General features: G+C 39.8%; 2 protein-coding genes across 2 annotated transcripts in view; both read right to left on the bottom strand.

The window, feature by feature from the left end:
- Positions 1-27,739, bottom strand: part of LOC148596214 (E3 ubiquitin-protein ligase PHF7-like) — a gene marked incomplete at its 5' end in the record, with an annotated part of 499,504 nt that overhangs the window by 93,421 nt on the left and 378,344 nt on the right. The window lies entirely within an intron of this gene.
- NISCH (nischarin) lies at positions 2-27,434 on the bottom strand. Its single transcript, XM_010223901.2, has 21 exons — positions 27,301-27,434; positions 22,154-22,237; positions 21,178-21,360; positions 18,013-18,061; positions 16,842-17,005; positions 15,758-15,853; positions 14,721-14,816; positions 14,155-14,307; positions 13,271-13,339; positions 12,656-12,841; positions 12,302-12,430; positions 11,789-11,902; positions 10,831-10,939; positions 8,267-8,388; positions 7,339-7,394; positions 5,543-6,859; positions 4,924-5,098; positions 3,889-4,042; positions 3,269-3,397; positions 2,401-2,562; positions 2-1,383 (listed from the first exon to the last, which is right to left on the bottom strand). The coding sequence occupies exons 1-21, from the start codon at positions 27,379-27,381 to the stop codon at positions 755-757; spliced, it is 4,257 nt and encodes a 1,418-aa protein (XP_010222203.2). The 5' UTR covers positions 27,382-27,434; the 3' UTR covers positions 2-754.

The following is a 27,739-nucleotide window of genomic DNA, read 5'->3' as shown; positions in this document are numbered from 1 at the left end:
AAACTGTCAAATTACACCTTATTTGTATTGACAAAGTAGGCAAAAGAAAGACTCGGTGCTCAGAGATACAAATTCATTATTTGCTGACAAATGCTTGCCTATCCATGTTAATGTACTCTTCAGTTTCAAGAGTATCAAATGCAAATTTTCTTTCCTTGACTAAGGAAAAAGAATGCCTATGAAACCATAATTTCAGATGAAAATATAGTTTCTGCATGTAGCTCTAACCTTACTGCAAAGTTCATGATTGGCAGCAAATAACTACATTTGGTCTCAGAAAGAAGTAATAGTAAAACTCTTTGTAAGGTCATTAAATAATAAGCATTAGCAGCATACCCAAAATACATCTTGTACAAATAACATTGCACTTGAACATACACAAGCATTTATCATTATTTACACATTATAATTTGTATAGAACAGTAAGAGTAATATATACAGAAAAAAAGAGTGGAAACTAACAGCCCTAGATGACAGCATATCTAGTGTTGACTCCTTTTTTTTCTCCATACAGTTTCCCAGGATGTCTCAGGAATTTTTCACTATATACTGGTGCATAAAAAATAGACTTTACAAAAAGTTCAATCCCTGGTTAACACTTCAGAATATGTACTATTAAGTGTTCACTGCACTAGGGAACAAGGGAGTCCAGGTCAGCTCCTCACTAAAGTAACAGTACTCCACAGGCTCTACCTACTCACGCACCGTGCTCTACCTTGCAGTGGACACTGCAACCATGTCAACTGTGCAGTAATTACCCAGTGAGCTCCAAAGGCAGTTCCCTGCCACAGAGCATCTCCCACTGCCTTGCAAGCAGGGAAATCAACTTCTCTCTGCTTTCTGCGCTCGGGATAAAGACGCACCACTGGATCTCTCCACTCCTGCTGCCTTCTCGCTTCGCGCGTCCCTTTGGGGTGCTCTCAGTCTCTCCAAAGTGATCCAGTGCTAAGTTCTGCATCAGATCCTGGTTCTGAACATCGTCAAACACAAACGTGAGGGCCTGAGGATATGTCTGGTAACCCATAAGTACTCTGTCTAAATCCCGGATTCGTCTGCCATCTGCAAGCTGATATTTATCTTTCTTTGGTGGTTCCTTAGCAAATTCAGGAAGTGGGTAACTGATATAATCTTCATCAAAGAGGAACAAGTCAGAGCTGGTTAATATTAGTGTTTTAGGCTGAAGCAAGCTACAACTCGAGGCAGATCCTTCTACATGATTTACTTGAAATGCCAGCACATACAAAAGGATATTCAGGGACTGAAGGTTAGTCAAACCATCCATCTTCTCTGCCACGAGAAAAGCAAGGTCCCCGATTTCCTCTTCATTGGGATAAATAAATTTTACTCTGCTAGAGTGAATCAGTTCATAATTGTCCATTTTTCCTGCAAGGATAAACATATGTTAGTATTCAATATCTTCTTCATGCATGGGTATCAACAACAACGTTTGGTAAGTACTTGCAGATGGAATAAGTCAAGTTTTAAAACCATTTACATAGCTTTAATTTTATACAACACTGATATATTCACTTCCAAATGAAATTAAGTGATAATTTTCATTTGGAAGACTGGAGTCTTTTGTATCACCATTTTTCTGCTAATTTTTAACCACATAACTCGTGTGAGTGAGAAGCAGAAGAGGCAGAAGGAAATACAGCCGGATTCTTATGGCAGAGCCTATCTGCCTTCCTACCAGCCTGTTTCCTGTCTCCCCCTTCCCACTGTTCTGAACTGACTGAAAGCATGATCAGAGCACTGAACACAAACAACATCCCTGCTCTTTTTAAGCAGACAGGAAGAGGGGGGAAAAAATAATAAAAAAAAAAGATCAAGATGAACTGCTGCTTTTTGGATGAGCACAGGCTAGGTTCTGGAATAGCAGGAAGTCAGGCCTACTTTACACCCTGCGAAGTGGCAGAAAAATGCAGCAAAGCTTGCAGGAATCTTGTGCCTGTAAGCTTATCTGCTTTTTCATAACAAAAATAACCAATTACCTCATAAGAGATTATTCCTCCCTTCAGTCCTTGCACTTTTTGAGCTTACAAGGCTTCACCTTAAGAGTGACCATAATAAACGCTCCTCCAGAAAATGCCATTTTATTTTGCGCCATGAACTGGTTTTAGGATTAAGTCAAAACAGCTACTTCTGACATTTGAACTTAACCCAACATGCCTTAAAAAGTCTAGTTCTTGCTTCTCTGCCTTCTCACAGAAGATGAGGATTCCTTTATTTGACCAAACTAGGAACCACAGGACTTGTGGAAAACTCCAATTAGAGTAAGGGAGTTTGGCTGAAGTATGAGGAACAGGACATCCTGTGAAGGAGTTTGTCACTGTACTGTAGACAATGCTCTAAACACATAGCCTGAACAGCTTAAGCCTTATAGGAGACACCTTTTACCTGTGTTTTTATTCCCAAATTCAGAGTAAAAGTCTTTATCTACTGGCTCAGGTGAAGGCGTGCGCGCCAGCAGCGACAAAACCGCCATTAGCTGCTGTATGAAGGTGTGAGTGTTGTAACTATCTCTTGTCAAGCAGGTGACGATATGATCTGCAGAGGGTCCTGCAAAGGAGGCAGAACAAAGCATTCACACATCTGAACATGCTTCATTATATATTTTCCACCAATACAGAACTGTTGTCAAAAATCTTTCCTGCAAGAATTAGGTCTTTCAAAAATGTGCAGTTTCGAATGCAGTATTTTGAATCACTTTCTAATCCTTGGAAATGACAACAACCTTTTACAGTCTCCTTCAAAATACATTATGCAATTTCTCTTGATTTAAAATACAACACACATTAACTGCAAAAAATTGCATTCTGGCTGCTGTACGGACTCGTCCTTACAAACTTTGAGACTCTGGGGCAAAGCAGAAAATTTAAACTTCCACATTATTTAGAGTTACTGTCCTACATTTGTAAACTTTAAGCCTTATTTCACATCTGAAAAGTCAACTACACATTCTGCAGTACAGACAGTACCTTGATTTTACTCCTCATTGCAAACCAAAGCCTTGCTACAACAAAGTCTTAAGACTTTCTTTTCAATCTCTCACTAAGACACAAAAACTTTTAAAAACACTTGTGTGACCAATTAATTCATTGATATTAAGCCTCCTAGTTGAGTGCAAGGTCTTGCAAGACATAATTGGCCTACTCATTTATACAGCACTACCAGCATTATACTAATTCCTTTTACAAAAAAGCAACAGCAGATGCCTAGAGAGACAACAGCCACTAGGAAAATTTAGAGCTTAAAATGCACTCACCAGTAATTCTGAAGTACTGGTCAAACAGGCCAACATTTACTGACTGCAGATCATTAAGTTTTAGCACAAAGCAGCAGGAGAGGTGGAAAGAGCTATTTTCACAGTCTGAGTTTTCTTGAGTCCAAAAATCTGTTCAAGAAATATAGTATAGGAAAAAGCTGCAGAAGTTTCCTCCAAGAGTATAATTTCTCAATAAATTGTTAAGTGTCAAATAAGACCAAATCTCTGCCCATACTACTCTGCAAGCAGCTGCATCACACAGATTTAAAATAGCATATGCCTCATTAACCAGTCACACAGTTAAATGCACAGCATGACTTTCAGTTACTATTTTGGCTTTTTTAGCTGCTGAGGTGAGCCCAGAGAGTATTAAATGACATGTGAAAAGCTTGGACAGTACAGCACATGGAAGGGCCTTGTATGAGAAGCAGCTATGGCAAGATTGAAACCTGCTTTTTAAAAATAAAACCCTCAGACCCTTTGCAGAGAGCAGACCATATACCCCTCTCTTCCTCAATTAGAAGGCCCAAAAAATAATGCCAGGTAAGGCTGGTAACGCAAAGGGAAGACAGAGACCGAGTTCATTACCTTATTAGAAGCTTGAAATTAATAACTCTTACCTGACTGGTGCTCATGAGCACGAATGAGAGAGTCATCCAACAGAAAGTAAATAGCTTTTGTTGAGAGAAGCACACAAGCCATCGCTTCCACATCGGGTGTTTTGTAAAACAGAACCGAAGACCACGTGAGATGCCTCAGCTCTTCATTTTCCACCTAAGACACAAATCACTTCATAAATCACTTGTGCATTTTGATCTTTCAGTTTCATCAGTTTAGAGGCAGTTTTAGATTCCTATAAAAACAGTTTCTAAATCTGAAGCATCTGAAAGTGCTATTATCAAAGAGTCAAAATTTATCCCAAAGTTGCTGGACACAGCTATAATAGCTGTCTACAGAAAATGTTTTGTATTATATGTAATATATTTTTCTATTCTGAACTAATTGTTTGTTGTTTCCAGAAAATAAGAAATCAGAAAACCCTTAGTCTTTCTAGTCCAGACACTGAAAAATTTTATCGGCTGCCACACACAGCAGCACTTCCCAAACCTCAGCAAGTCTATTAAGCTTTCAGATGCTACCGAGGGGCTGCATTCCAAGAGCCTCAAGAGAGAGGATAGAAACACAGGTAGCAATTAAAGCTGCTATTACAGCTAGGCATCCTCCAAACTTTTAGCTTGATGAGCTTATTGCAAATTCAAACGAGTCGTTTGCTTTCCTCATCAGCTCCCTCCAGGTGTAAAAGGAATGGCACAACTTATAAATAGTACTTATTTTAGAAGATTTGGAAATGATGGAAAAGAATAAAAAATGTAATTTTCTTTCTGACCACAGTGATCTTTCTTTTTACAAGTCGTATCACGAATTTAAGGTAAGAGTCATACTTTCAAACTTTCCACACAGCATGGAAAGCTTAGTCAAAAACATGATTTATCTGCTTAGGTTTCCATGGTCTCTACAGCCAAGTCCATGTGTTGCATTTATGCACATGCATTAAACAATTAAGTCATCAAATTACTTTCTAACGTAGTCAGGTAACTATTTTATCTAGCACTAAAAGGTCACATCTTTTTATACACCTGGGTTAGGCACAATACCTCTGCAATGTTGCTATGGAAAAACTCAATTAGGGCATTTCCTTTCAGTCCAGCAATATACTGCAGAGACGCAGAAACATTAACGTGAAGTGGAATCTGGTTATCTTCTGTAATCTTCTGCGTAAGAAATTCAGATGGATATAAAGATGACAGAGTCAGATGAGGCTTGCAAAAGCTAGGAGACACAAGAGATCCAAAAAACAACATTAAAAGAAATGCACAGGCCTTCTACAAAAAAATACTTTGCATTTAATTCAACAGTTAGGAAAAGACAACTTATCAATATCCATAGACTCATTTAATTTAAATGATCTCCTATGCATAAAGAGAAAATTTGTCAATCTGTCATGACCTTGTCACCCTGCGAGTGCAGAATGAGGTGGAGAAATGAGAATTTCTCCATCCATGAGAAATAAGTTATAACTGCAAAACAAAACCGAAGTAAAACAAAATTCAGGATAAACATTCGTGCATACTATATAAGAGCAGAAAGAACAAACTTCACCATTATAGATGTGATCATCAGATCCAAAACCAGCTCCAGTGGCAAACGCTGATAGTGGTTAGGCCACATCAACTTTAGCACTGGGCACTGTTCTTGTGCAAGAATAGTCATTACCTTGCTGACTGACCATGCATGCTGGACTCCAGGAAGTGATTTCTTACAGAATCCAATTTGTTTGAAGCTTTGAAAATAACAATAGTCTTAACATCCTGCAGAAGTGTTCTTAAAAGACTGTAGATTCTTAGGAAGTGGAATTTCTCATGAGGTAGAACAAATACTGCTGTAACCAGTCTGTATCCAAGAAGCAACTCCAGCACGTGCCCATCCAAAAATGATCCCTTCTGCTGGGTGCAGCCATGAGTTGGATGCAACACAACTGATGCTAGGGGAATCCTGCTCAGCTTGAAGACACTTCTCAGGTCTTCTGCACCTACCCCCTTGCCTGGCAGCACACTGAAATCTACCTTAACTATGTAGAAACGCTGGGGTGTTAGGAATATCCAACAAGGATGGAACACACAGGGGCCCTGATCAGCAGATTTATACATTGCTGGATAAAGTGCAGAACACAAAGCATTTTTGGACCATGCTTTGTTATTGTCAGCTGATTCTGGTTGATGCAAGGCCTTGTGAACATTAGTTTTATTCCTGTAAACAAGATATGTTGGGAAACATCCTTTTATCTCTACATCCTCTGATGATAAGCAGTTCAATTCCATAAGCTGACAGACAAACTCTTGGAGGTTTGCTTTTCCACAGTACAGTGTGGAGCTCAGTAACACTGATGTGCAGTGTTGAGAGCAACACGTGTGTAAACAGGAGTAAAAGTCTTGAAGATTCTGGGAGTCTGCAAGCACAAACAAACAGTGGTCACTGTCCTTCAGCTTGAGTGCCAAACAGATTTCTGGCATAAGAAAGCCAAATTCCATCAGATCCGTGTATGAAAAACACAGTGTTAATTTCAAGGCAGAAGGGATATGCTGGCAGTCTCCTCTCAATTCCTGATGAGGAATCTCAAACACAGCTACCATACTATCAGTCAAAACCAAACAGGAAGCAAACTGCCTGAGTCCTTTATGAACGTGGATGGAGAAGCTCCAGAGAACTCTGACTACATCAACGCTCTCCACTGCTGTGCTGTCAGATGGCTGAGTATCTGAAGTAATGCTGAACTTGAAAGTCTGCTCTCCTTCATGAAGCCCCATTTCAAAATATCCATCTTCTTTCTCTATGGTTCTGGAATCACCCAGAGGGTTCCCTTTATTCTCTGTAAAGGAGGGGGGCGACCTCTGACCAGTCTGCACTATCAAGGCAGAAAGGTGCTGGATGAAATCCTGGTTTGTGGCAGTGTATGACATACAATTAAAAGGCAAGATGATGGTGCTGCAGGGATCAGGCACTGCACAGTGTTCTTCCTCTGAATGATCCAAACTTTAAAAGAGATAAAAGCCACAGTAAATACAAACTTGAATTTTATAATAGTTTATATACTTTTATAATAGTCTATAACTGCCTATGATTCACACTGCCCCTTCTCAAAGCTTGGGGACTTACCCTTGCTAAGGCAGTTAAGTCAGTGTTATTTGTACTGCACACAGCCACTGATTTAAAAGGCCAGTAATGCGTAATTCTATAGAAAGAGTTAAAATATTTACTCATCTTACATTTCCCAACTCTAAGCAGCATATCTCTGAGTTCAAGCATTCTGCAAACAGCTACTGCCAAAAGCATCCAGCAGTTCAAAGTTTAAAAACACTATGCACCATGAAATTGCTTTCAGTCAAAAAACACAGCACACAGTGAAAGCAAACATTTTGCCTTAAAGGCTGGGTTTTAAGAATACAGTGTCTGCAGTTATTACAGAAAAGCCTATAGGGAGATTTAAACCAAAGCTTAGATACCTAGCTTACCACATATGATGACCTCTTCCATTTTCTTTGGATGAATCCAAAAGAGAGGCGGGTGCCTAAGGAGAAGAAAAAAAATCAGAAAGCCACCAACTACTACTTATGGCTGCTGACACTCTTCAGCATACATGAAAATCAAAGTTAATGTTGGCTCTAGCATTTTAAAGCCGGTCTACCCATTGCAAAGTCCTAGCTGTAGTACAGTTGAATAGCTCTCCTTGCAGAATCTAATTTGAGAATCCAGGGTGAGAGGGTTTACCTGGTTACTTCAGCTTGGGCATTCAATTAAGGCAGGCAAGGACAGACTCTGCTGCTGGTTTGGGCACAGATCCAACCTATGGCCCATATACCTTCTTTCTGCACATTATCAGATTTTACTGAGGCTGTGTAAAGTCATGTAAAAAGGTAAGGAAGTTCTTGAAGACCAACTACAGTGGTGGCAAAGGAGGAGAACTCAGAACTCCTACCCTTAAGCTGGCACTCATAGTAATGAAGAGTGTCTCCAATGCTGACGATGGTATAATTTAGAAGCTATCAAGCAGCAGAAATTTGAAGGAAAAAATCAGCCATCATCTATTATAGAAGTTTCTTCCAAAGAGTGATGTCATTGCAACACTGCAGTCCTACACTAAGTGGATCCTAAATTACATGTGATAGCAATACTGGATCAACATATTGCAAGTCCTTGACTTTAAAAACTAATAAAAGCAGTGGTACCAGTAATCTACAACTAAGATGGATTATTTGCTGAATTTGAAAGGTGGACCAACCTTCACACAGTTTAAATCTACCTCCCTTTTCCAGTATAATAGTTTTGAAAAATCAGAATGACTTTGCTAGGAATTATTTTGACAAGAGAAGTTTAACATCAGAAATAAAATTTGCAGGAAACTTAAAAATGCTATAAAGTAAACATAAGAACTGTATTTACCTGATTTTTACATCTGGAGTCTGACATTTCAGAGCATCTCTGGGGAACTGTATGGTCTGTAGGAGTCAAACCACTGGACTGCAACGAACTGCTGGCTAGGACTGTTTCTCTATCAATTATTTCTAGAATAAATACAAACAGTTCTTAACAATACTGAAACAGAGGCAAGACGGGTTGCGAAACAGGTCATCTAATCAAAATCTGGTTATAACTCAGTAAGGGTAAAGGATGCTTTCACATAATAGCAGGCACAAAGCAAAATCAGGTACATAGCAGTTAAAATTCCTTTTTCAAGCTATCAGTCATCATCAAGACCGTTATCTGGCATGAGAAGCTTTCACATGACTTCCGAGTTAGTTCACCAAGACATTGCCCAGGCTAGCAAAGCCAGCAGCAAAGCACTTGCTCTTTGGCAACTCTAACATTCTGTCAAATTTCTGTAGGCTTCACGTTAAAGGTGTAAATCCTTCAGAAACTCAGCCACACTGAAAAGCTCTGGTTCTCTCTGGTTCTGGAGAATTAACTCACCTTACTCAGAACGTTTTTGATGTGTTCAAAGATGACTGATCAGGAAACATTTTCCTGAGTGCATATGAGGCAATGCTCTAAGAGATATTTGATTTCTTTTGCTTGCTTGACATTTGCAGCATTGCATTAATACCACCCAGCAAATCGTTTTTCAACACTACCACCGAGCCCAGCAGTTTAAGGATATAAACGCACAAATGAAAACAGAATTGCAGTGTGGACGTATGACTGACAAGCATAAAAACTCCTGCATGCAGCACTTTCCTGGACTGATGGTAAAGTTCATCAGATTACACGAAATTGTCTCACAGCCAGAGGAAAAGCAAAAGGTATTTATTACTTGAACAAAATACTGTTAGCAAGAAGGAAACTCAAACTGACAGGAAAAATAGAACATGACAGCATTATTTTTGGTTTTCTGTTTCCTACATAAATATTTAATCCTTTTCCATAAGCCATTTCTCAGTGACATTTAATTTGAGTAATATGTTACGGAAACAGATGGTGTCTACAAAAACTGCAGAGAAAACAATTCATAGAAATAGCATATCAGGAAATTAATTCCATTATTCATGCTTTAAGATCCAGTGAAACTCATTACCCAGCATATTTCAACATTTCTACATAGATTTTTCACCATCTGTATTCTGAAAGCAACCCTTAAGAGCTAAATCTACAGCAAGCAGCAGATTTCTACCATTACAGCAGAGTAGCCTGTGCTGCTCCTCTTGCATTTTTCTACCAGTTAGAATAGCCTTGCCTAAGATTTTAGCAAAGAAACTTTATGGGAAAGGACTAATGTATATACATCTCAAATCTTACTAAACTTGTAGCAAGTTTCTACAAAACTCCCAAGTACTTCAGAAAAAAACTCATTTTTCTCTCAAGACATTTGCTCCTAAAAGTTTGTTGCAATATGAAAGGACTACTCACTAATCTTCTTGCACTGTCACAGCTATTGCTACCATGCATTTTTACAGCTAGACCTACAAAAAACAGTAGATTCTTACGTATACAAACTGCCTCAGTCCTATAGCTTAGGCGATTTATACTCAAAAGCAAGAATTGATTTGAAGTTATTCAAAATAGAAGTATTTCGCACACATATGTTGGAAAAAGCTGGCAGCATTTTATCTGTAGGTGACAGAGGCTATCCAAAAGCATTACAAGAGTAAATGAACTACATAAATAACCATATCAGTAGCTGTTCTAAGTTGTTTGTCCTCAAATCAAATGCTCCCGGAAAAATTTCATTGTTATAGATTGAACTTAGAAACCTCTACTGATCTGGCAGAAGACACAGCAATGGAATAGATTTTTTAACCAGGCAAAAGCAAAAAATATGTTCCTATTCCTAGTCACAATATTCCTGTAACCATATGTCATCCTAAAGGCTTCTGCAAAAGCTCAAAAGGAAGGTACTCCATTTTTCTAAGTTCCTTGTACAACAGGCGCTTTCTTTTTTGAAAGATCCAGTAAAAGCTTCCAGGTAAAGCTAGTAGGAGCTACAGCACAACAGAAATGCCCAAACACAAGCTCAGAGTGATCACCGATCCCGTAACTTGTCTTTCCTCCGCTCATGTACTACTCCTTGTGTCCTTCAGATTTCATGACAGAAATGTAGTTCTTGGCAAAAAAGCCACGGTGGGACAGGTACTATTTCATTTTTCGATTCGCTGTAGCAAGATACTGCAAGAAGCAGTTTTAATACCTGCCTATACTTTTATGTTTTCCATTAAGCAGCTAGGATACACATGTCAGCTGGGAAGAGATACCTAGTGCCCTGCTGGCGATTTCTGCAGGACAAGGCAGTACAAGTCCTGCACTCGAACTTTCACCACTGTTAATTAACCTTGGTGAACAACTGCCCATTCACACGCAGCTTGCAAGTTCTCCACCCACGGGACCATGTCTTTCTGCTTCATTTTGTGTCAAGAAGCCCTGTACCAACGCACATAATACTCATGTATATCAATACAGCTTCAAAAAGCAGAACCAAGAGGCTCGGCCCAGCAGCACGATACATACATGATTACCTTGGCTGGAGCTGACAGGACGAGGCAGAGAGGGAGAGGAAGGACGAACAGTAAGAGAAGAACAGTTGGATTTGGAGCTGGCAGCAGTGAGCCTGGAGTCCTCACTGATCTAATAAAGAGAGTATGCCATGAGCAAAGAAAAGACTAAACACACGGGACATCAGATCCTGAACTAAAACCCGTCTAACACAAGGTTTCTAAATTTTAGCACTAGTTTTCTTAAATTTAGTAATAGCGAAGTTAGTGCCAGCATTTCTTTGTTGCATCCACCGAGGTTTCTATTTTCTTACTGGAATTGCACGAAAAATTCATTCTGAGAAGTCATTCTGATCACTAATCATTGTGTTCACTGAGAAGAGTTAGTTTCATAAAACGCTCAAGAAAACCAAGATTTCCACCCTGCACTGACAGAACAAGCTCTGATAGTAGTTTTAATTCCAAGTAGGACTAATCAGCTACACAGAATGCTAAGAGCACACATGCAAAAACGCAGAGAGGATGCAGACTTTTCACTAAATAGCCACAAGGAAGATGGCAAAGTCACTTCAGCACTCTGCTGCACACAGTAAAAATACGTTTTTGCACTTATTTACTTATTTGCCCTTATTTAAAGCATGGCTGTTATGGTTTACTGTACAGTCACTGTGTTAAATCATCCTGTCTTTTCCTCCCACTTTCTCTTTACCAAGCCAGCACAGAAAGGAAGGCCAGATAATTACTGAAAATATACTGAAAACACAGGAAAAAAGTTCATCTCATATTAAAGCAGCAAAGATATTGTAAGAATTGCTATAAGGAAAGCTTCATTAATCAATTCCCCTGAGACCTAATTTATCTGTTCGTCTAATTGGCCTATATTTGGCCAAGTGGAAATATATTTTAGCCTTTTTGCAAGATTCACGACACCATAATCATCATAAGCAATTGACTCACTTCTCCCAGCACAACTCCAGCTCACCTTTTTATCCGAGTTGCTCAGTTTGTACTTCACCTCCTTTGCTTTCTGAATAGCTTTCAGCACTTCCACAGTGTCTAGTTCCTTTTCTGTGGTAACAATGTTATCCAAGCAGACCTGGAAAAATGCGTAATATCTCCCAAAATTACACTGAAAACAAAGACTTTTTGAATTAATATAGTATTAGCTTAATGTGGACTTTGTGTATTTTACAACTATTACACACACAAAAAAAATCACATTAGACCATAGCTCTAAAATGGGATTAATTTAATGTACATTCAGAAGCACTTTAAAAGTTTAAGACCTTTCTAGCACAAATACTGCAGTATTAATATACTGCTGCTTTATCTGAGTGAAGACAGGGTAGCATTTCTTTTATATCCATGGACATAATGGAATACTACTAAAAGTTTTATTCTCTAAAGACCTTTTTCAATGCACAATTAAAAAATCAACTTTAATATTTGCACTACTTTCCTCATTTTTTTTTCCTTGAAGTGCACCATGGCTTACCTCTGAGGCCCTATCCCCAAATTGAGCAAGCACTTTGGTCCGGTAATCAGGAATGATGCTCAAAGGATTGCTGGATAAGACCACCTTTTCTAAGCATGGGAGGCTTCCTATATTTCTAACTTCATCAATCTGAAAGTTTATAGAAAAATAAATGAATGCAAATAAATAAACGAAGCACCGTCACACAGGTTAAGCATCTTTAGCATCAATTAATGTTATATATTGTTCATTGTCTGGTATAACCAGGGTAAGTTACTGATGAGACATTTTTAATTTGCAATTTCACTCTTCAGAATACTTGTCTTGCAATTCAAAGCACAATTCAGTTTGACCCTGAAAAAGATCAACACTCACCTGCTCTATTTTGTTGTTGCTCAGATCCAAGTTGACTAATGAGTACAGTTTGTTAAGACCACACAGCCTTTCCAGTTGATTTCCTGCTAAATTCAGCGTTTTGATGTTTCCTAGTTTTGTGTGGACACCTTCTAGCGTCGTGAGCTTGTTGTAGGATAAGTCCAGATGAACAAGGTTGTAAAGATGCTACAAAAGCAGGGAAAATCCATGTCATACACCATATCATTAAAATTATACCATATTAGAGACAAACATTAAGAACTCTGTTTTGTGCAGTGTTCATAGGAAAACTGCCTAGTCATAAAACAGGCTAGGAAATTATTCTTAACCTAGGTCTGAAATTGTAAAATGAGAACTTCCTCAAATGCAGTTTTACTAATTAAGAAATATGTCTGGCAGTGAAGGCAAGAAACAAAATGCTATACAGCAATGTTGGCAAAGAAATGAAAACATCTAGAGCAAATCAGAAATGCACCATTAAAAGAGTACTTCATGTTGTTATAACAAGTAGCCTATTTTGTTTTAAACAGTTTTCCACGATAAAACTCAGCAACAGAATTCTGAAACAAGAAACAGGTTTAGAATAAGAAAAGCACCTTGGAAAGCATCATTTACCTGCAAGTTTTCCACCAGTGACACCCCATTGTGACTCAAATCCAGGAATTCAATCTTCGGAATTAATTTCTAGCAGGAGGAAAAATGCTTGTGGTAAAATGCACCATAGAGTGTAAGACAGGACATACATCCTGCATTGGCAGCTGACTGACAAGCAAACAAAAGGCATCACTCCCTTAAGTTATGTTACTGCAGCTTAAAAAGTATTCAGCGATCCATCTTAAAGTCACATTTGTGACTAAGTCACAGTTTGAGTAGAAAAGTAGCTTTTTTGTTTCACAGGAGAAATCTGAGTAAAAAAGCATGTTTCATATGTTCTTGTGACAAAAGCCAGATTCTTTCTTTTCCTTAATAGCCAAATAATAAAATGGCAAAACAAGGTATTGGCAAAATATTTCAGATGTTGTTTCCATGCTCTACCTACTGTGCTGATGTCAAGAAGGCTGACAAAAATCAAATATTTCTAAACATGCAGCAAGCTTCAACTCTGATAATACTCCAAAGTCTAGACCACAAAAGTTTGCTTGGTTTATTTTTGTTTTGGTTTATTTTTGTTTGTTTTACTTTAAGTGGCTTAAGGCTAATGCAAACAGTAAAAATGCTTCAAAGTCAACATTCATGAACATGTTACTTAGAGCACAGAATGACAAAGAGCAAAGAAAATATAGAAGAAAAGAAAGATTTCAGCTTTTTTTAAGATTGTTTTCTAGTAAGCTCTAACTTGTGTTGCTAATCAACATTAAAAAGTAGATGCAAGGGAAAAATTCGTCCAGATGAATGAAAATATGAAGTAAATGTAAAATCCCTGCTATGTGATGCTCTACAAGAGCACAGCCAGTCTTTCCCTTCCTGCACAAAGGAAAAATAATTCAAATGAATCTTACCACCGAATCGTCAATTTGAGATATGCTATTGTGACTCATATCTAAAGTCGTTAAAGTTCTCCACGTTGGGATAATTGCTGTCACTGGACAATTTGAAGTTGCACCCTCTGGCTCCCACTGATCAAACTCAGAGGCCTCAGGCACAAGGATTTCCTATTTAAGACAAGCACAATGAAGTGTTACATTTGTGTTTTCAGGGAAAGCTGACCATTTTGAAAGCAGTCCAAATGGCCATGCACACGTAAAGGAAGATTGCTAAGCTTCCTAATAATTTAAAGTTTCAGGTCTTAAAACATAAACTGCCTGGGCCAGAAAGCAGGCATGTTTATTCTAGACTGACAAGGAGAGACTTCCAACAGAAGCAGCCACTCTGAACCAGGGAATGGAGAATCCAGGAACTGAGAAAGCTACGTTACTATAGGTATCCTTCCCAAACCAAAGCCCAAAGAACCATTCAGTTCTGTCTGAACAGAAACAAGCAAAATGTCCCTGTGAAGGGACACATGCACTTCCTCTGCATGCATTTGCTGCATGTTATTTTTGCACGTGCTTTAAGCAACTCTTACCTTCATGGATGTTGCTGAAAACCGAACACTCATTGTGGCTAGTGCATGTTTTGACGAAGTCAGCCCTTTAATGAGTTTTGCCCCACAGTGATTTATCTGTTTTGAGAGAAAATTATAATGTCACATAATTAGAAACAAACGTTAGACAGCTGAAACATAGAAAAGGCAGCTGAAAGCATTAATATTGGGTTTTATAGTATTTCTCTAAAATTCCCTTCTCATAACACAGACAAGCCTGAGATTATCAGATCACTAATACTGAAAGTTCATAAAACTAAAGCAAATAAATTGAGACTTGCAGAAAAGTGAAACTGAAAGAGTTCTTTGAGAAAAGGTTTTTCCCTACCAACTCTGCCTCCCCATATATTGCCTGAGATGAAACTACCCAGGCAGTCTGACAGGACGCAGCATTTTACTGATACTAAGAGTGGTAACTCATAGAAAACTTGCGGCTCCACCTGCAGACAAGTTCATTTATGTATCCTAATGTGTTCTTTATTGCAAATAAAAAATGAAATGCCTTGGGAACAAAGGAGACTATGCTAAGAACTTAAGATGCTGGTGTACTAACTACACAGGCTGCTTAAGATGAGGAAGTGGTTTTGTTGATCATGCTGAATCTATGCCACCTAAAGGTCGGCAGCAGCCCCTGCAGCAAACAAGCCTTCTTGGTAAAGCACTGCACACTGCAAAACCACCACAACTAGCAATTTCACTGGTGTATTAGAGAAACCACACTGAACAGATGCAGGGCTCCTGCCTCCCTTGAAAGTCATTCTAGATCAGCACTGCCAATCTCAATAGACTTGTGTTTACTACAAGATGAAAACATTAGCTCGCTACCAGCCAACCCCAAACTTTTAATTAGAATAGAATGATAAGTCTTCATGATTATTTCCAAACACTGTACTCTCCAGTTCTAGCACCACGCCAAATTATACAATTACTCATGCTGAGATTATGCAGCAGATTTGCTGCATTTGCTGGCATTCACAGAGCCTGTATGAAGTGATGAGCAAAGAGTATCTCAGTCCTACCTCTATTTGGTGAAGTGATTTAAAAATTGACAGATCAAAAGGCAGGAGATGCTCCTGAATGTTACTGGTTCCAAAAGGTCCTCCTGTTCCAGTGACCTAGAAATCAACAATTAAAATCAGAGTTAATACTATCAAAAACACACTATTAAACTTGTCTGCATTTTAGAAGTCTTATACAGGCTATATCACAAATACAGCAACTTGGGAAAACCTTCGAATTCCAGCCAAATTTTCAAGTAGATCATGATTCAATAAAATTAGACAAGTCAATTTTTTGGAAAAAAATGTTGCAGTAAGTATGCACAGAAAGTAAAGAACTGACCTTAAACTGCCACCTTGTGCTTGTGTTCTGTAACACAAGGCACAGAAAAAAAGACATCTTAGGCAAGACTGACAAACTTTTCATCCTCAGCTGACCATAATGGGCCACTTTTCAGAAACATTTGGATCTTCCAAGACAGAAAAACCTTCATCACTACTAAACATGAAATTCAGGGGACTGGTAAAATGATTATGGAGGAAAAAAATTAAAAATACCACATAGCACTCTGTTGGTGCATATCAAAAAGCACCAAAAAATTCCATTTGGTCTTAATAGTTTGTCCTCAGAGAAGGTCAGCAGCATGAAAATGGTTTATTTCATTAATGCTTGCTGGAAACATCTAAATCTGCAGAGAAATCTTTCAGCTGTCTGTCTGGTCTTACCTGCATCTCAAAAACTTAAGGACTCATTCAAAAGCATTTAGAAGAGCCAGAAATCCCAAAAAACAAGGATGAGTTTTTTTTCTCTAAAAGACACTTTTCAAAGAATCTGCACTTCAGAGGATTTTTTAAACCCATAAAACGGTAAAGGCAACAGAATTTCCACAGAAATAGCAGTATAAGTGCCTTTGTTGGGGAATTAGGTGTGTATTGAAAGCAGGCAAAATAAATATCTGTTCAGAGACATCTCAGTGCTTGCAGGAGCTTAAATAAAATAATCTGTCCAGCTTCTGTGTGTTCACACTAGACTCCAAGCTTGCTAAGAATCATTTCAAAGTCTGCTAGAAACAAAGCCTGCAGCATTTCTGCAAGTATAGCTCACCTTCAAATACTTGAGTCTACAGGTGAAATCCAGAATATGACCTAGATCAGTTTTGGCATCTCCATTAGCACATGTAGGCTTCCCCTGTAGCAATTGTTGAGTAACAGCATATAACTGCAGGGGTCTGATGCTAAAGACTTCTCCAGCCATTAGCAACTGCTCTCCTGTAAAAGAGTATAAATATGAAACATATTGTTGCAGAGAGTCACACAGCTTCAGTGGTGACAAAAGAACAAACGGGATGGAGAAGATCTAGCTAAGAAATAAAAGGTTTGCCCCTTACACTCGAAAAATCACAGAGGCACCAAAAGAACATATATTTTTATTGTTTCAAACAGATACAGGAAATGCACTAAACACTCAAAAAAATGTTGAAAGGACCCTCTGAAATGGCTTTACCTAAAGTTAATTGTGCCAGAACAATCTCAAGCAACATATGGAAGAGCGCTTTGCCTACCACCTCAGCCAACACCACTGCTCCAGCTGGAACTCACAATAGCCTCTAGGACCTCCTTTAAAACAAAATCAGCCTGGGTTGACCACTCCACACATCTCCTGCTGTCAGTGGACCAGTTCCACTTACAGTAGAGACAAAAAGAGCTATTGCACTTACAACAACTGTATTCCACTTTCATCTGCCAGCCTCAGAAAATAACATCCTTTAATTAACTGACCAGAATGTGTCATATTTCCCCAAATTCTGGAGGAACAGTAATAGATTAGACACAATGTGGTTTCTTGCATTTAACACATGGAGCACTTACGGATGTCAGCACTTGCTGGCACAAAAGAACTTTCCCTGCATGTCACAAAACATGCCAAAACAGAAAGCCTAACAAAAGCTTTTGATCACTAGTATCACATCTTATCCTTTCAGGACGTAACTAATAAGTAAGCTCCATTTAATAGCTGAATTAATGGATTTCTTATTTAGTTTCCAAAAGTAATTGCACTTCTGTTACTTCCTCCCCTTCCCTCAAAGGGACAGCTTGATTCAAAGTGCATCTGCCCTAACCTACAAGCAGCAAGAAAAAAATGAAGGGAAGAAGTCCCAGAGTCTGATATGCAGAGCCCAAGAATCTGAGTGTCTGGAGATTAAACATCTCTAGAACATGAATCCACACACAGGAACCTCTCTTCAGTCCCAGGTCGTTCCTGGCAAGTTCCTTACCTTTGTGAAAGAGCTCCTCAGCCAGTGCAGCAGTGATCCCATTGATCTCCTGCAAAGAGTAATTGAGTCTGTTATTTACATACTTATTACAATTTCTCACTGTACACCTTTGCTGTTGTTTTTCCCAGAAATCAACTATGTGTATGACTAATGGGTTTATTTGCAGCTTCAAGGTACTTCAGAATAATAACTTGAAATTATTTAATTATACATGATTTCATTTCCAAGATGGGAGATACTCAACTTACAAGCACACCTTGCATATATTAAAAAAGGTAACAGTAGCTACAAGCAACTATTACTGCCCATTATTCGCCAAAGTTGAAAGCAAGCTTGTTTTTGAAGCAATTTTAACCAGTCATGCAGTATCAGGGAAATTTCTAGGTATGGTCTTTTCAAAAAAATTGTGACTTGCAATATTTTTAACAACTTAATCAAGTGCATCAAGCACTCAGCACTTCCTCAGAATACCACTAATATGCCCAAAACTTTAGCTGAACAAGTCTATAGAGAAAAAGGGAGATCAAGTCTTCTGTACTTCAACTCCCTATTGCACTTGCTGGAGAAAATAACTGGCAAGCTCTGTTCTCCACCCTCCAGCCTCCTGGGCCTATCCAGGTAACTCAGCTTCCAGTCCAGGCACTGACAGCTCCAGAAGGAAGAAAAAAGATGAAAACTTTCAATGGATGGCTTTGTTCCTCCTAAAACTGAGGATGCACAGAGAACAGTGCATGTATTTTCCATTTCCATTTAGACATGCTTCTCTCCACAACAAGCAAATGCTCCGTGGAAGTCAGTAGTTCTGAGCATTTCCAACAGTTCTCACAAGGGCCCACAAGAACAGCAAGAAACCACGCACTGCGAGAGCAAAACTTCCCTAGACACACACACCTGATAAGGCAGCAGCAAAGGATAAACACACATTATGGATTATCATGAAACAAACATCTGATGAGCTTGCCCTGCTGACAAAGCCCTCATGATTCATAACGAGGGAATAAAGCTACAGGACACCTGCAACAGACTTTGATGAAACAAGAGCTTTAGAAAGGCATATTTCAATACAACCGGAACAAGCAAAGCCTCTGCACCAGAGTTTTGGGGCCACAAGGTAGAAGGAGCTGCGCTCCAAACAAAATTCAACAGCTCTGACTTATTTTGAACAAACCAATCATGCTCACCTAGCAGTACATGCTCAACTGAAGCTATACTCTGCATCCCTCTCATCGCTGGGGACACATTTTCCTACTTTTATGACTGGAGCAAGATTATCACTTGCATCATCCCTCAATTAACAAATAAAAAAGTGACTGCATCACTGTGCTAGGTCTAGCAGAGGCCCCTTTCTCAGCTCTAAGTACTTGTATGTAATTAGCAAAAAAGGCAAAAACCTTGCAGCCCCATATCACCGTGCACATCCTACGCAATGCACGGGTAATGTGCTGCACTACTATCAGCACTGCCCTTCTGTGCCAGGCAGATCCTAACTTTTCTTTGCAACATATGAAGTAGAATTCATGTATTTATGGAAGGCTGTCTACTTGTAATTCATTCAGTTCTGTCAGCCTCAAAAGTAGAATTTAAAATTCCTGTCTGGAACTGCTGTATATAGCAATGGACAAATATCACAGTCTATATAAACTAATGAGGCAATATTAGGAATTCAATTGTATCAAGTGTGAATGTGGGCTATCTGAAAACAGATATTTTAAAAGATCAAAGTTCTGGAGGAAAATTGTTTTCTAGTAGAATTGCTAAGGTAAATATTTAGCTTTTCTTCTGAATCACTAACATTTCTTGTAGATATTTAAAATTACTCTAACAAGCTCCAAGTAAACAACTGAATTTATACCTCAAGCCACTAAAGACAAAAGTGCAGATGAAGCAAGACCTTTGTTCCTAAAGCACAAGGGAGGTAAAGAAACCAAGGAGCACTCCTATCTAAATGATAGTTCTTTGGAAAAGTAAAAGATAAAAGGATTAGCACTAATGCAAGTTTAAAATAAATTCCTAGAAGCTTCAGCAAGTGAGTTTTGACTACTGGCAACAGGAAAAAGAAAACAAGTGGAAGACAGGGGAGGGAACAGGAACAAGCTGTGTCTGATTAAAAACTCTGTTGGACAATTCAGTATTGGAACATTAAAGAAACATCACTGCATCATTTAAGATAGCAGCCTGAGAAAATACAATTTGCTCAAGATCTGGAAACTTGCTTTATCTGAAAAGAACGGACATCCACTGTCTTTTTGTTATGCAAGTTTTTAAACACATTCAAGAACTCAAAGCTATTTTAGAGAGCTTGATCAAAATACAAACTAGTGTTTTTCACTCAGCCCTGCAGGGCAATTGCAACCCAGGAAAAGACATTTGTTTTCAGAATACACAAATAAAACAAGTTTTTCCTCTTGTTAAATCTTGATTAGCATACCTGATGATCACTTATACGAAGGCTTCAAAATTGAATCATAAAACCAGAAGGAGCCATCTCAGTACATCCCATCCCTAAAGCATTTACTGTTCTTCCTTTCCACTGAGCTCTCCAGTGAATTTTTCTCCTTTTAAAGCCCACTTTCCCCCTTGCAACATGATGCCAAACTACTAAAACGTAATTACTCATAGGATGCATGAAAAAATTGCATTCCAAGCAACGGCAAGTCATCACTCGCTTCAAGCTTCCTTTACTACAGTATTTTATCTGCTCTATAGTACTGGCTCTCTAGGCTGCTCTGACAGTAGGCTCTTGAGAAGTGCCATTTTTCTCCATCTGGCTACTGGAAACTGTTTCAGTGTGAATGGAAACAGAGCTCTAACCAACTAAACGTGTGAGGGGTGGGGTGATCCACTACATAATGCTCTCAGAGCTAGCACTACTGATTTCAGCTTTAACAACCAATTCAGCTGAAGCTGTATTTGCAGACTGCAAGTATTCTGCCAGCATTTATTTTCTTATCTCATATTCCCTACTCTGCCACAGTACCTACTACGATAAAGGTTGTGTCAAAATTCTCCTTAAAAACATGCTTATTGTGCTATACTGTGCAAAATCCTGGGGGGAAAAAAAGCTGTTTTAGACATTTCGGAAGCTTTAACATTCAACCCTCTCCAAGTTGTGGACTTGGAGGAGACTCTCAGTATCACATTTTATATGCTAAAAGCATAACTTACATATAAATGAAAGTGCAAGAAGTGTGACAGCACTTTTGGAGCAGCAATAGGAAACTTGACTAGAAGGGTTTGCAGGTAGACTTCTAATTCCTTTTGTCTTTTCTCCACAAGGCTTTTGGAATTTTTTCCGATAATCTTCTTAGGAGGTAACAGATTTTTATCTATTTTCTTTTCTGAAACAAGCTGAAATACAGAAAAAAACAGAGTTATTGCCTGATGCCACCTGAACTTACATGAAGGATACAAATGAATGCATTAAGAGCATGCTATCTCTCCCTGGTAAGATCCAAAACTAAAATCATTTCAGTAAATTAAAGCTATTGCTCAATTTCTAATTTTACTTTTAGAAGGAACATTTTATCTTTATTATTTCATATATTCTGAGAATATATGAAAATTCACATCCATCCTGACTAGCCTCATTCACAGGATTGTTCCACAAAACATGTGTACATCACAAAACAGAATGCAGCTATAAGAAAAAATGCAGAATAATGAGTTCCTGAGAAAGTAGCCCAGTCTGGAATATAGTGGAATTTCTCTCATTTTCACTTGCTGTCTTTAATCAGTGCTGGTTAGTAACTGCCACATCCATCCATCTCACAACAGCTTATTAGCAACCCCTTGAAGACTGTCTTTGTTCCAATCTAGCATCTGGTGAGCAAAGTAGCTATCGTAAACATTTCTACTAACAAAAGTTGTAATCATTGCAGCCTGAACTGTATTCTTTCTGATACAGGCTTGTGTCCAAGGCCCATGTCCAGGCCAATCTCCTACAGTTCAAGAAGGGGGTGTAATCAAGGGAGATAATGCTGCTCATGCAAAAAAAGGACTTGAGTTTGCAGTTTAATGGTTTAGTTTCCATCTAGCAGACATTCTTACACTTTACCAAGGAAAAAAAACTTATATTCCACACAAGAGCTACACAAACTGTAAGTCTTGCAAGAGAGGAATGCCAAAGTTTTGTTATCTTTACCTTTTCATGCAGGTCGTGGAAATCACTGTAACGATGTTTGACTGTCCACTGATGGTTGCCAACACTGACCTGAATAATGTATACCTAAAAGAGAGAAAGTAGAGTAAGGAAAGGAACTAGAACAGTAGCCAAAGAAAAGCTGACTATGATGCATGTAGGATAACGTATTATTAAACGGTGTTTCAATATTCATAGCAAAGTACCACAGTTAACCGAAAGTTTAGCTAATCTCTACAGTGACCTTGCTGGTGCAGGATGCCCGAACCTCATTCACGTGACTGCTCTGCAAACAAAAATGGGAAGATGTTCATTTTATTTCCAAGAAATAGCTATTATTTTTCCAACTGGAGGTTTAACAACCATCATCTCAGAGCTACTTTTGCTGAGTATTTCTGCTAGCCAGATGAAATTGCCTTTCATACCTAGCCACAGCAAATACGAGACAGATTTACCAAGCTTCCCAACAGGCAAAGGAACTTGGCAAACACTCTCCTGTCACTTGTGGAAAAGCAGCCTGACCTTCAGAAGTCTAGGCAAATCCTTTGGCTGGCTGGATATTAACTAGGTTATTCCTTTCAGAGAAAAGCAAACATAATAGAGCTTCCTGATCATTATGACTGTGCCCAAAGAAACATTACAAATAATTAAAACAATCCAGTATTTCTTTGGATAGGGGAACTCATTTTTAACTTTGCATGTACTGAATGGACACACCTCAAGATTTCAATGGCAGGTGACTTTCCAGAGTGATCCTGCAGGAAACTGGCAGCACCACAAGGAAAGTGTCTAGACAGAAAATACAACACACTGCAAAACTACCATGGCTCAGCAGGACCAGCTGCTTGAAAACCACCAATTAAAGAAATTGTTACCTATTCCAACTATCTTCTTTGTAAGAAATATCAACTGACAAGCAGATATTGAAAGCATTTAACACAGCAGGGAACTTGCTTGCTGCCACAGGTCACACAGACCTGATTCAGAGGTGCTATGGGAAGGATGTACACCTACTGCTAATCTCACTTGAAGAAAAAAAGCATCAATTTTCAACTTGTTACAGAAAAGAAAGGCAGTTTTCACTTACTCTTGCCACAGACCAGAGGAGTAACAAACATGTGGAATACCATTTGAATTGAGAGCTATATCACAGCTGCATTTTTTTGTACGAAACATCTGAGCCTTCAGCAAGTCTCTGGCTTGCTGAACAGAAAAAACAAGTCCTGCAGACAACTGCATCAAGATGTCTGACTGCTGCACACAGCAAACGATGTGTCAGTGATCTGATGAGCAGTGAAAGATGACAACTGTTTACACAGAACTACAGCCTCGATCAGGGCTTGCGTCCGGCTTCCTGTCATGCTGTTGGGAAGCTGCAGGTCAGGACTGTTTTACCCTGGCTAAGCAGCCAGAACAGGAACAATCTGAGTATTCAGAAGTTTCCCACAACCCAGAGGAAAGCAAGGGGAGACTCAAAGAAACTAGGGGATTAAATTTAGCACTAAAAAAGGTACTACATTGTAATAAAGATATTACTTTGATTTAAAAGACAGCTGTGCTAAAAAAATCTTATGGGAGATAAAGCACTACAGCTAAAGGTGACAAAGATTGACTATATAATGGGTAATATCTAAGATTAGACACTGCCAACCCAATAAACTTCACAGTTCCCATCTGACAGCTTGAGACAGGAGAACACACGTTCTCTCTTTTTACAATACTCTGAAACCAGCTCAGGTAAACATAATAAAGGTTTCATATTCTCCTGCTGAAATGACAAGAACTGTTGAGTTCTAGAAAGAGAATACCAAACCAAGGGATAAGCAGCCTGGGCAAAAAGAAAAAGTCTGTGAACATTTTATGTGTGCTGATACAACTCCTCAAAGTAAGATTTTAAAAAGTCACGATGTTACCCATGGAGAACACATCTAGAACTAGCAGTACATCTTCACTGTCAAGCAGCATCAGCAGCAGAACGACAGCAACTGATTTCAGATTAACCCACAAACTGCCTCTACCATGCAGAACAGATACAAATGCAATATGCTTTGTGTTTCAAAGCCTTGTGAGCTCTCCACATGAACTCTCCATTTGCATTTTTGTCATAAATTATGCTTCTTTGGAGCTAAAACATGAAAGGGTTTACATTCAGTTTTTCATCCTGGGAACCTATCTCCTCTTTTCCAGAGTGCCTTTTACCAGGTTGTGTAATGAATATTCTGTACCTTTCTATAAATTATTTGCTTTGGCTAATTTAAATTCTACTTTGTGAAGTGTTTAACAGACCCATATGGCTATATTTTCAATGATTTTCTTTCTTACTGATGAGGTTGTTTATACAGACCAGTCACTCCAAGCTCATTGCAATTAAGTAGTCACTCCCTAGTCACACGGAATGCCTTTCATCTCTCTCAGTATTTAAAGTAAAATATTTACTAGTAATTGAAATTAAGTATGACTTTTAAACCTGCTGTTAAATGAGCACTGCTGATTCCATCCTGATCCCTGTCTACTTCCCGAATGGTTACAAAAACCTGCTCATCTCACATTTTACACAATATCTGCTATTCCCCTGAGCACCTCACCCAGCACCGCACTGGGACAGCACCCTGGTGCACTCAAGAACAAGGCAGGTACCTCACAGATAACTAACTGCCCAGGGACACAGGTGGGACCGCAGCCACTCCATCCCAAACGCCAGCACAGTGATGCAACCAAGCCTCTTCTTCCCCCCTGCCTTGTTAGGCACACTTTATATCCATCCCAAGCAAGCCACAGTGCTTTCCTTAACACCAAAGCAAGCTTATATATTAAAAACAGCTGCAGAAGACAGGAAAGGCAGGAAGGCAATTTAGGCCAAACAAACAAATGCATAGCAGGAAGCAAATAAAGCACTGGCTGCCTAAAGGCCTTTTTTTAGGATCAGCCAGCCTTTGGTCAGCATCCAGCAGGACAAATACCTGGTCTTGAACTCCTCCAACATGTGTAGGAGAAACACTCTGTGAAAGGGCTCAGGCTTTCTGAAATCAGCAGAAAAATTTTAACTAGTGGAATATCTTTTCCATTGAATGAATCCATAATCTTCCGCCACAGATATTCCAACAGGAATCACTAATATTTTAAAATATAATTGCATAGAACTGGGGCCCTGCCCTAAATATCTTACAGGATTTAAACTCAAAATGTCTAACAGTGTCATTAAAACACACCTCCTTCTGTTGAGATTATTTTGCAGGCTGGAGCTCTAAAGTGCAGGGTAGAAGGGGGAAGCAACAAGGCCAAAACAAAACTGATTCTTTCAAAAACAAGGATGTAAATAGCACTACTGATGTCTTGACACCTACATGTAAAAAGATGAAGATGCTTCTTGATACTGCTCTGTTTCCCTTTTCATCTTTACAGGATTTGACTGATTTTTCTACCACCTATATTTCCCTTCCATTGAGGTACATTGAGGTCAAGTCCCTAGTGCCACAAGATCTGTTATTTTAAACACACAGGGCCCATGTTGCCTTTTGTAAGTCATTTCATCTCAAGAAACACTTCGTAAATCAATTCTGTTTTCATCCAAGATATATGCCTATATTTCTAACTACTCGGGACTTTCTGCAGAAGCTGCCTGCAGTTTTGGAGTCTTGCTAACAGTTTTTAAAGGTCTGCCAAAAAGAAAACTTAATGGCATGTAAACGATAGCATTGCCACAAGTAAACTTATGGCAATACAATCAAAATACATCCAATTCCTGGGAATTTTTGCTTTACAAGCATTTAAGTCCCCTAAAAAGATTGCACTAAAGCAGCTGATACTTCCAGAAACATTCACATTAAATAAGAATTCAGGACTTCAGCATCTGACAGCTTAAGCTGGTAGTGGCTTAAAATGCTACCCCCACCTACGAGGGGATCTGCAGAAGATTACCTGCAGCACAGTAAGGTACAGGCCTGAACTACAGCTCAATCCAGCACGTTAATGGCATTAACAGACCTTGCTCATACCTCGATGCTGATCTGCAAGCTGAAGCTGCTAAGCGTTTCATGTTCGTGTCCATAACTTGTGCCTAGCAGAGTATGGGGACAGGGAGCATTTTGAAAGTTTTTCAGATAAACCCACTTTAATTTCTCAATCACAGTTATTGCAAAATACTCAGGAAAATTCACTAGCACTACTGAATTGCGGTTCCTGCCTAAAACAGAAGTCTCCAGACATGATGACACGAAAGCCTCACCATGCCCTAACCAATTTGCAACTTGAACATAAACTTGCTTGGGGAGGGGAGAGTCTTTGTGAACACGCACCCTGCAACTGAACTGTTAGAAAAAGAAACAAACTTATCTTCAAAAATGTGTTTTAAGCTTCTCACCAGCATTTCACTGTGTGTTCCCGTTGGCAAGGCAGCTGGGGCACTCGCATTTTTATCTAGGCCTGTGAACACAACCACTTACCAAAATGATGCTTCAAGGGTCATCAGTACAAAAACGAGCTGTGGCCATCAGGCATCCCTTGCCAAGGCATGCCTTTACACTCAGGTGTATTAAAAAATACCAGAACCCTCTTTCCTGTTGCTCATGAGTTTTTTTTTTTTTGAGTACCATTTTCACTGCCAGTAATCTAAGGTGTTACTTAAATAAACAGTAAGTTTTCACAAGCAGTACCTAAGTCCCTTTAGCCCTTCCCTTTTTTCCCCTCTAGTTTCCCGCTGCAAGAAGCCACCCGCAGTAATAACTCACACCCTGCACAAACTGCCTATTCCCCCTGCAGCAAGGCAGGGCAGGGGCAGACAGAACTGTTTAGTTATATAACAGGGCGGCGTTCGGGAGATGTTGGCTGCATGCAGCTGCGCAGAGCCTTGTTTTGGTGAGGAGCTTCTTCCCCAAAAAGCGGGGAAGAAATCAAGCCCGGGCACAAGGAAACCGTCTCAATTTTTTTTTCCTTTTTTTTTTTTTTTTTTTTTTTGTTAAAATCTTAAGGGCCACGCCGCCCGGAAATCACCTAGTTTTACTTTAATATAAAAAGGTAACTTTCTGTGAGGGATTGCTGCAGCGCTTTCCCCTCAGCACAACGTGTTACACGACACCGGGCGCAGCTTTCCAGCCGCGTTTCCTCGGGATCTGCCTCTCCTCACACACACGCACCCGCCGCCCCGGCCCTACCGTGTAGGTCTCCACCAGCTCCGAGCCCAGGACCAGGGCGCCTCGGGGGGGCTCCTCGCCGTCCTCCGCCGCCGCTTCCATGGCGCCGCGAGGGGCGCAGGGCACCGGGCGCGGCGCTCACGGCGCCGCCGCCGTCTCCCCGCGGCCGCCGCCACCCGTCCCGGCCGCCGCCTCGGGCCGCGCCGCCGCCGCCATCTTGGCTCCCCCCCGCCACGCGCAAGGCCCGCCCCGCCCCGCCCACCCCGCTTTTATTGGTCGCCCGGCTCGGGGGCGGGGCTCGACGTCGGGGGCGGGGCTTAGCGGGGGAAGGGCGGGGCTTGTCGGAGGGACGGAGGAGTGGCAGCCCTCGGGGGATGCGCATGCGCGCTGAGCGCTGCCCGCGGGAGCCCGCTGCAGCGCAGTGCAGTGCACTGCAATGTTGATGTGGTGCGGGGGTGTG

The sequence above is a fragment of the Tinamus guttatus genome, unplaced genomic scaffold (assembly GCF_059628265.1).
Source record: "Tinamus guttatus ecotype Peru unplaced genomic scaffold, ASM5962826v1 Tinamus_guttatus_pri_ptg000026l, whole genome shotgun sequence".
Classification (NCBI taxonomy): domain Eukaryota; kingdom Metazoa; phylum Chordata; class Aves; order Tinamiformes; family Tinamidae; genus Tinamus; species Tinamus guttatus.
The sequence above is the reverse complement of the archived record's forward strand: the minus strand, read 5'-3'. Positions and strand labels throughout refer to the sequence as shown.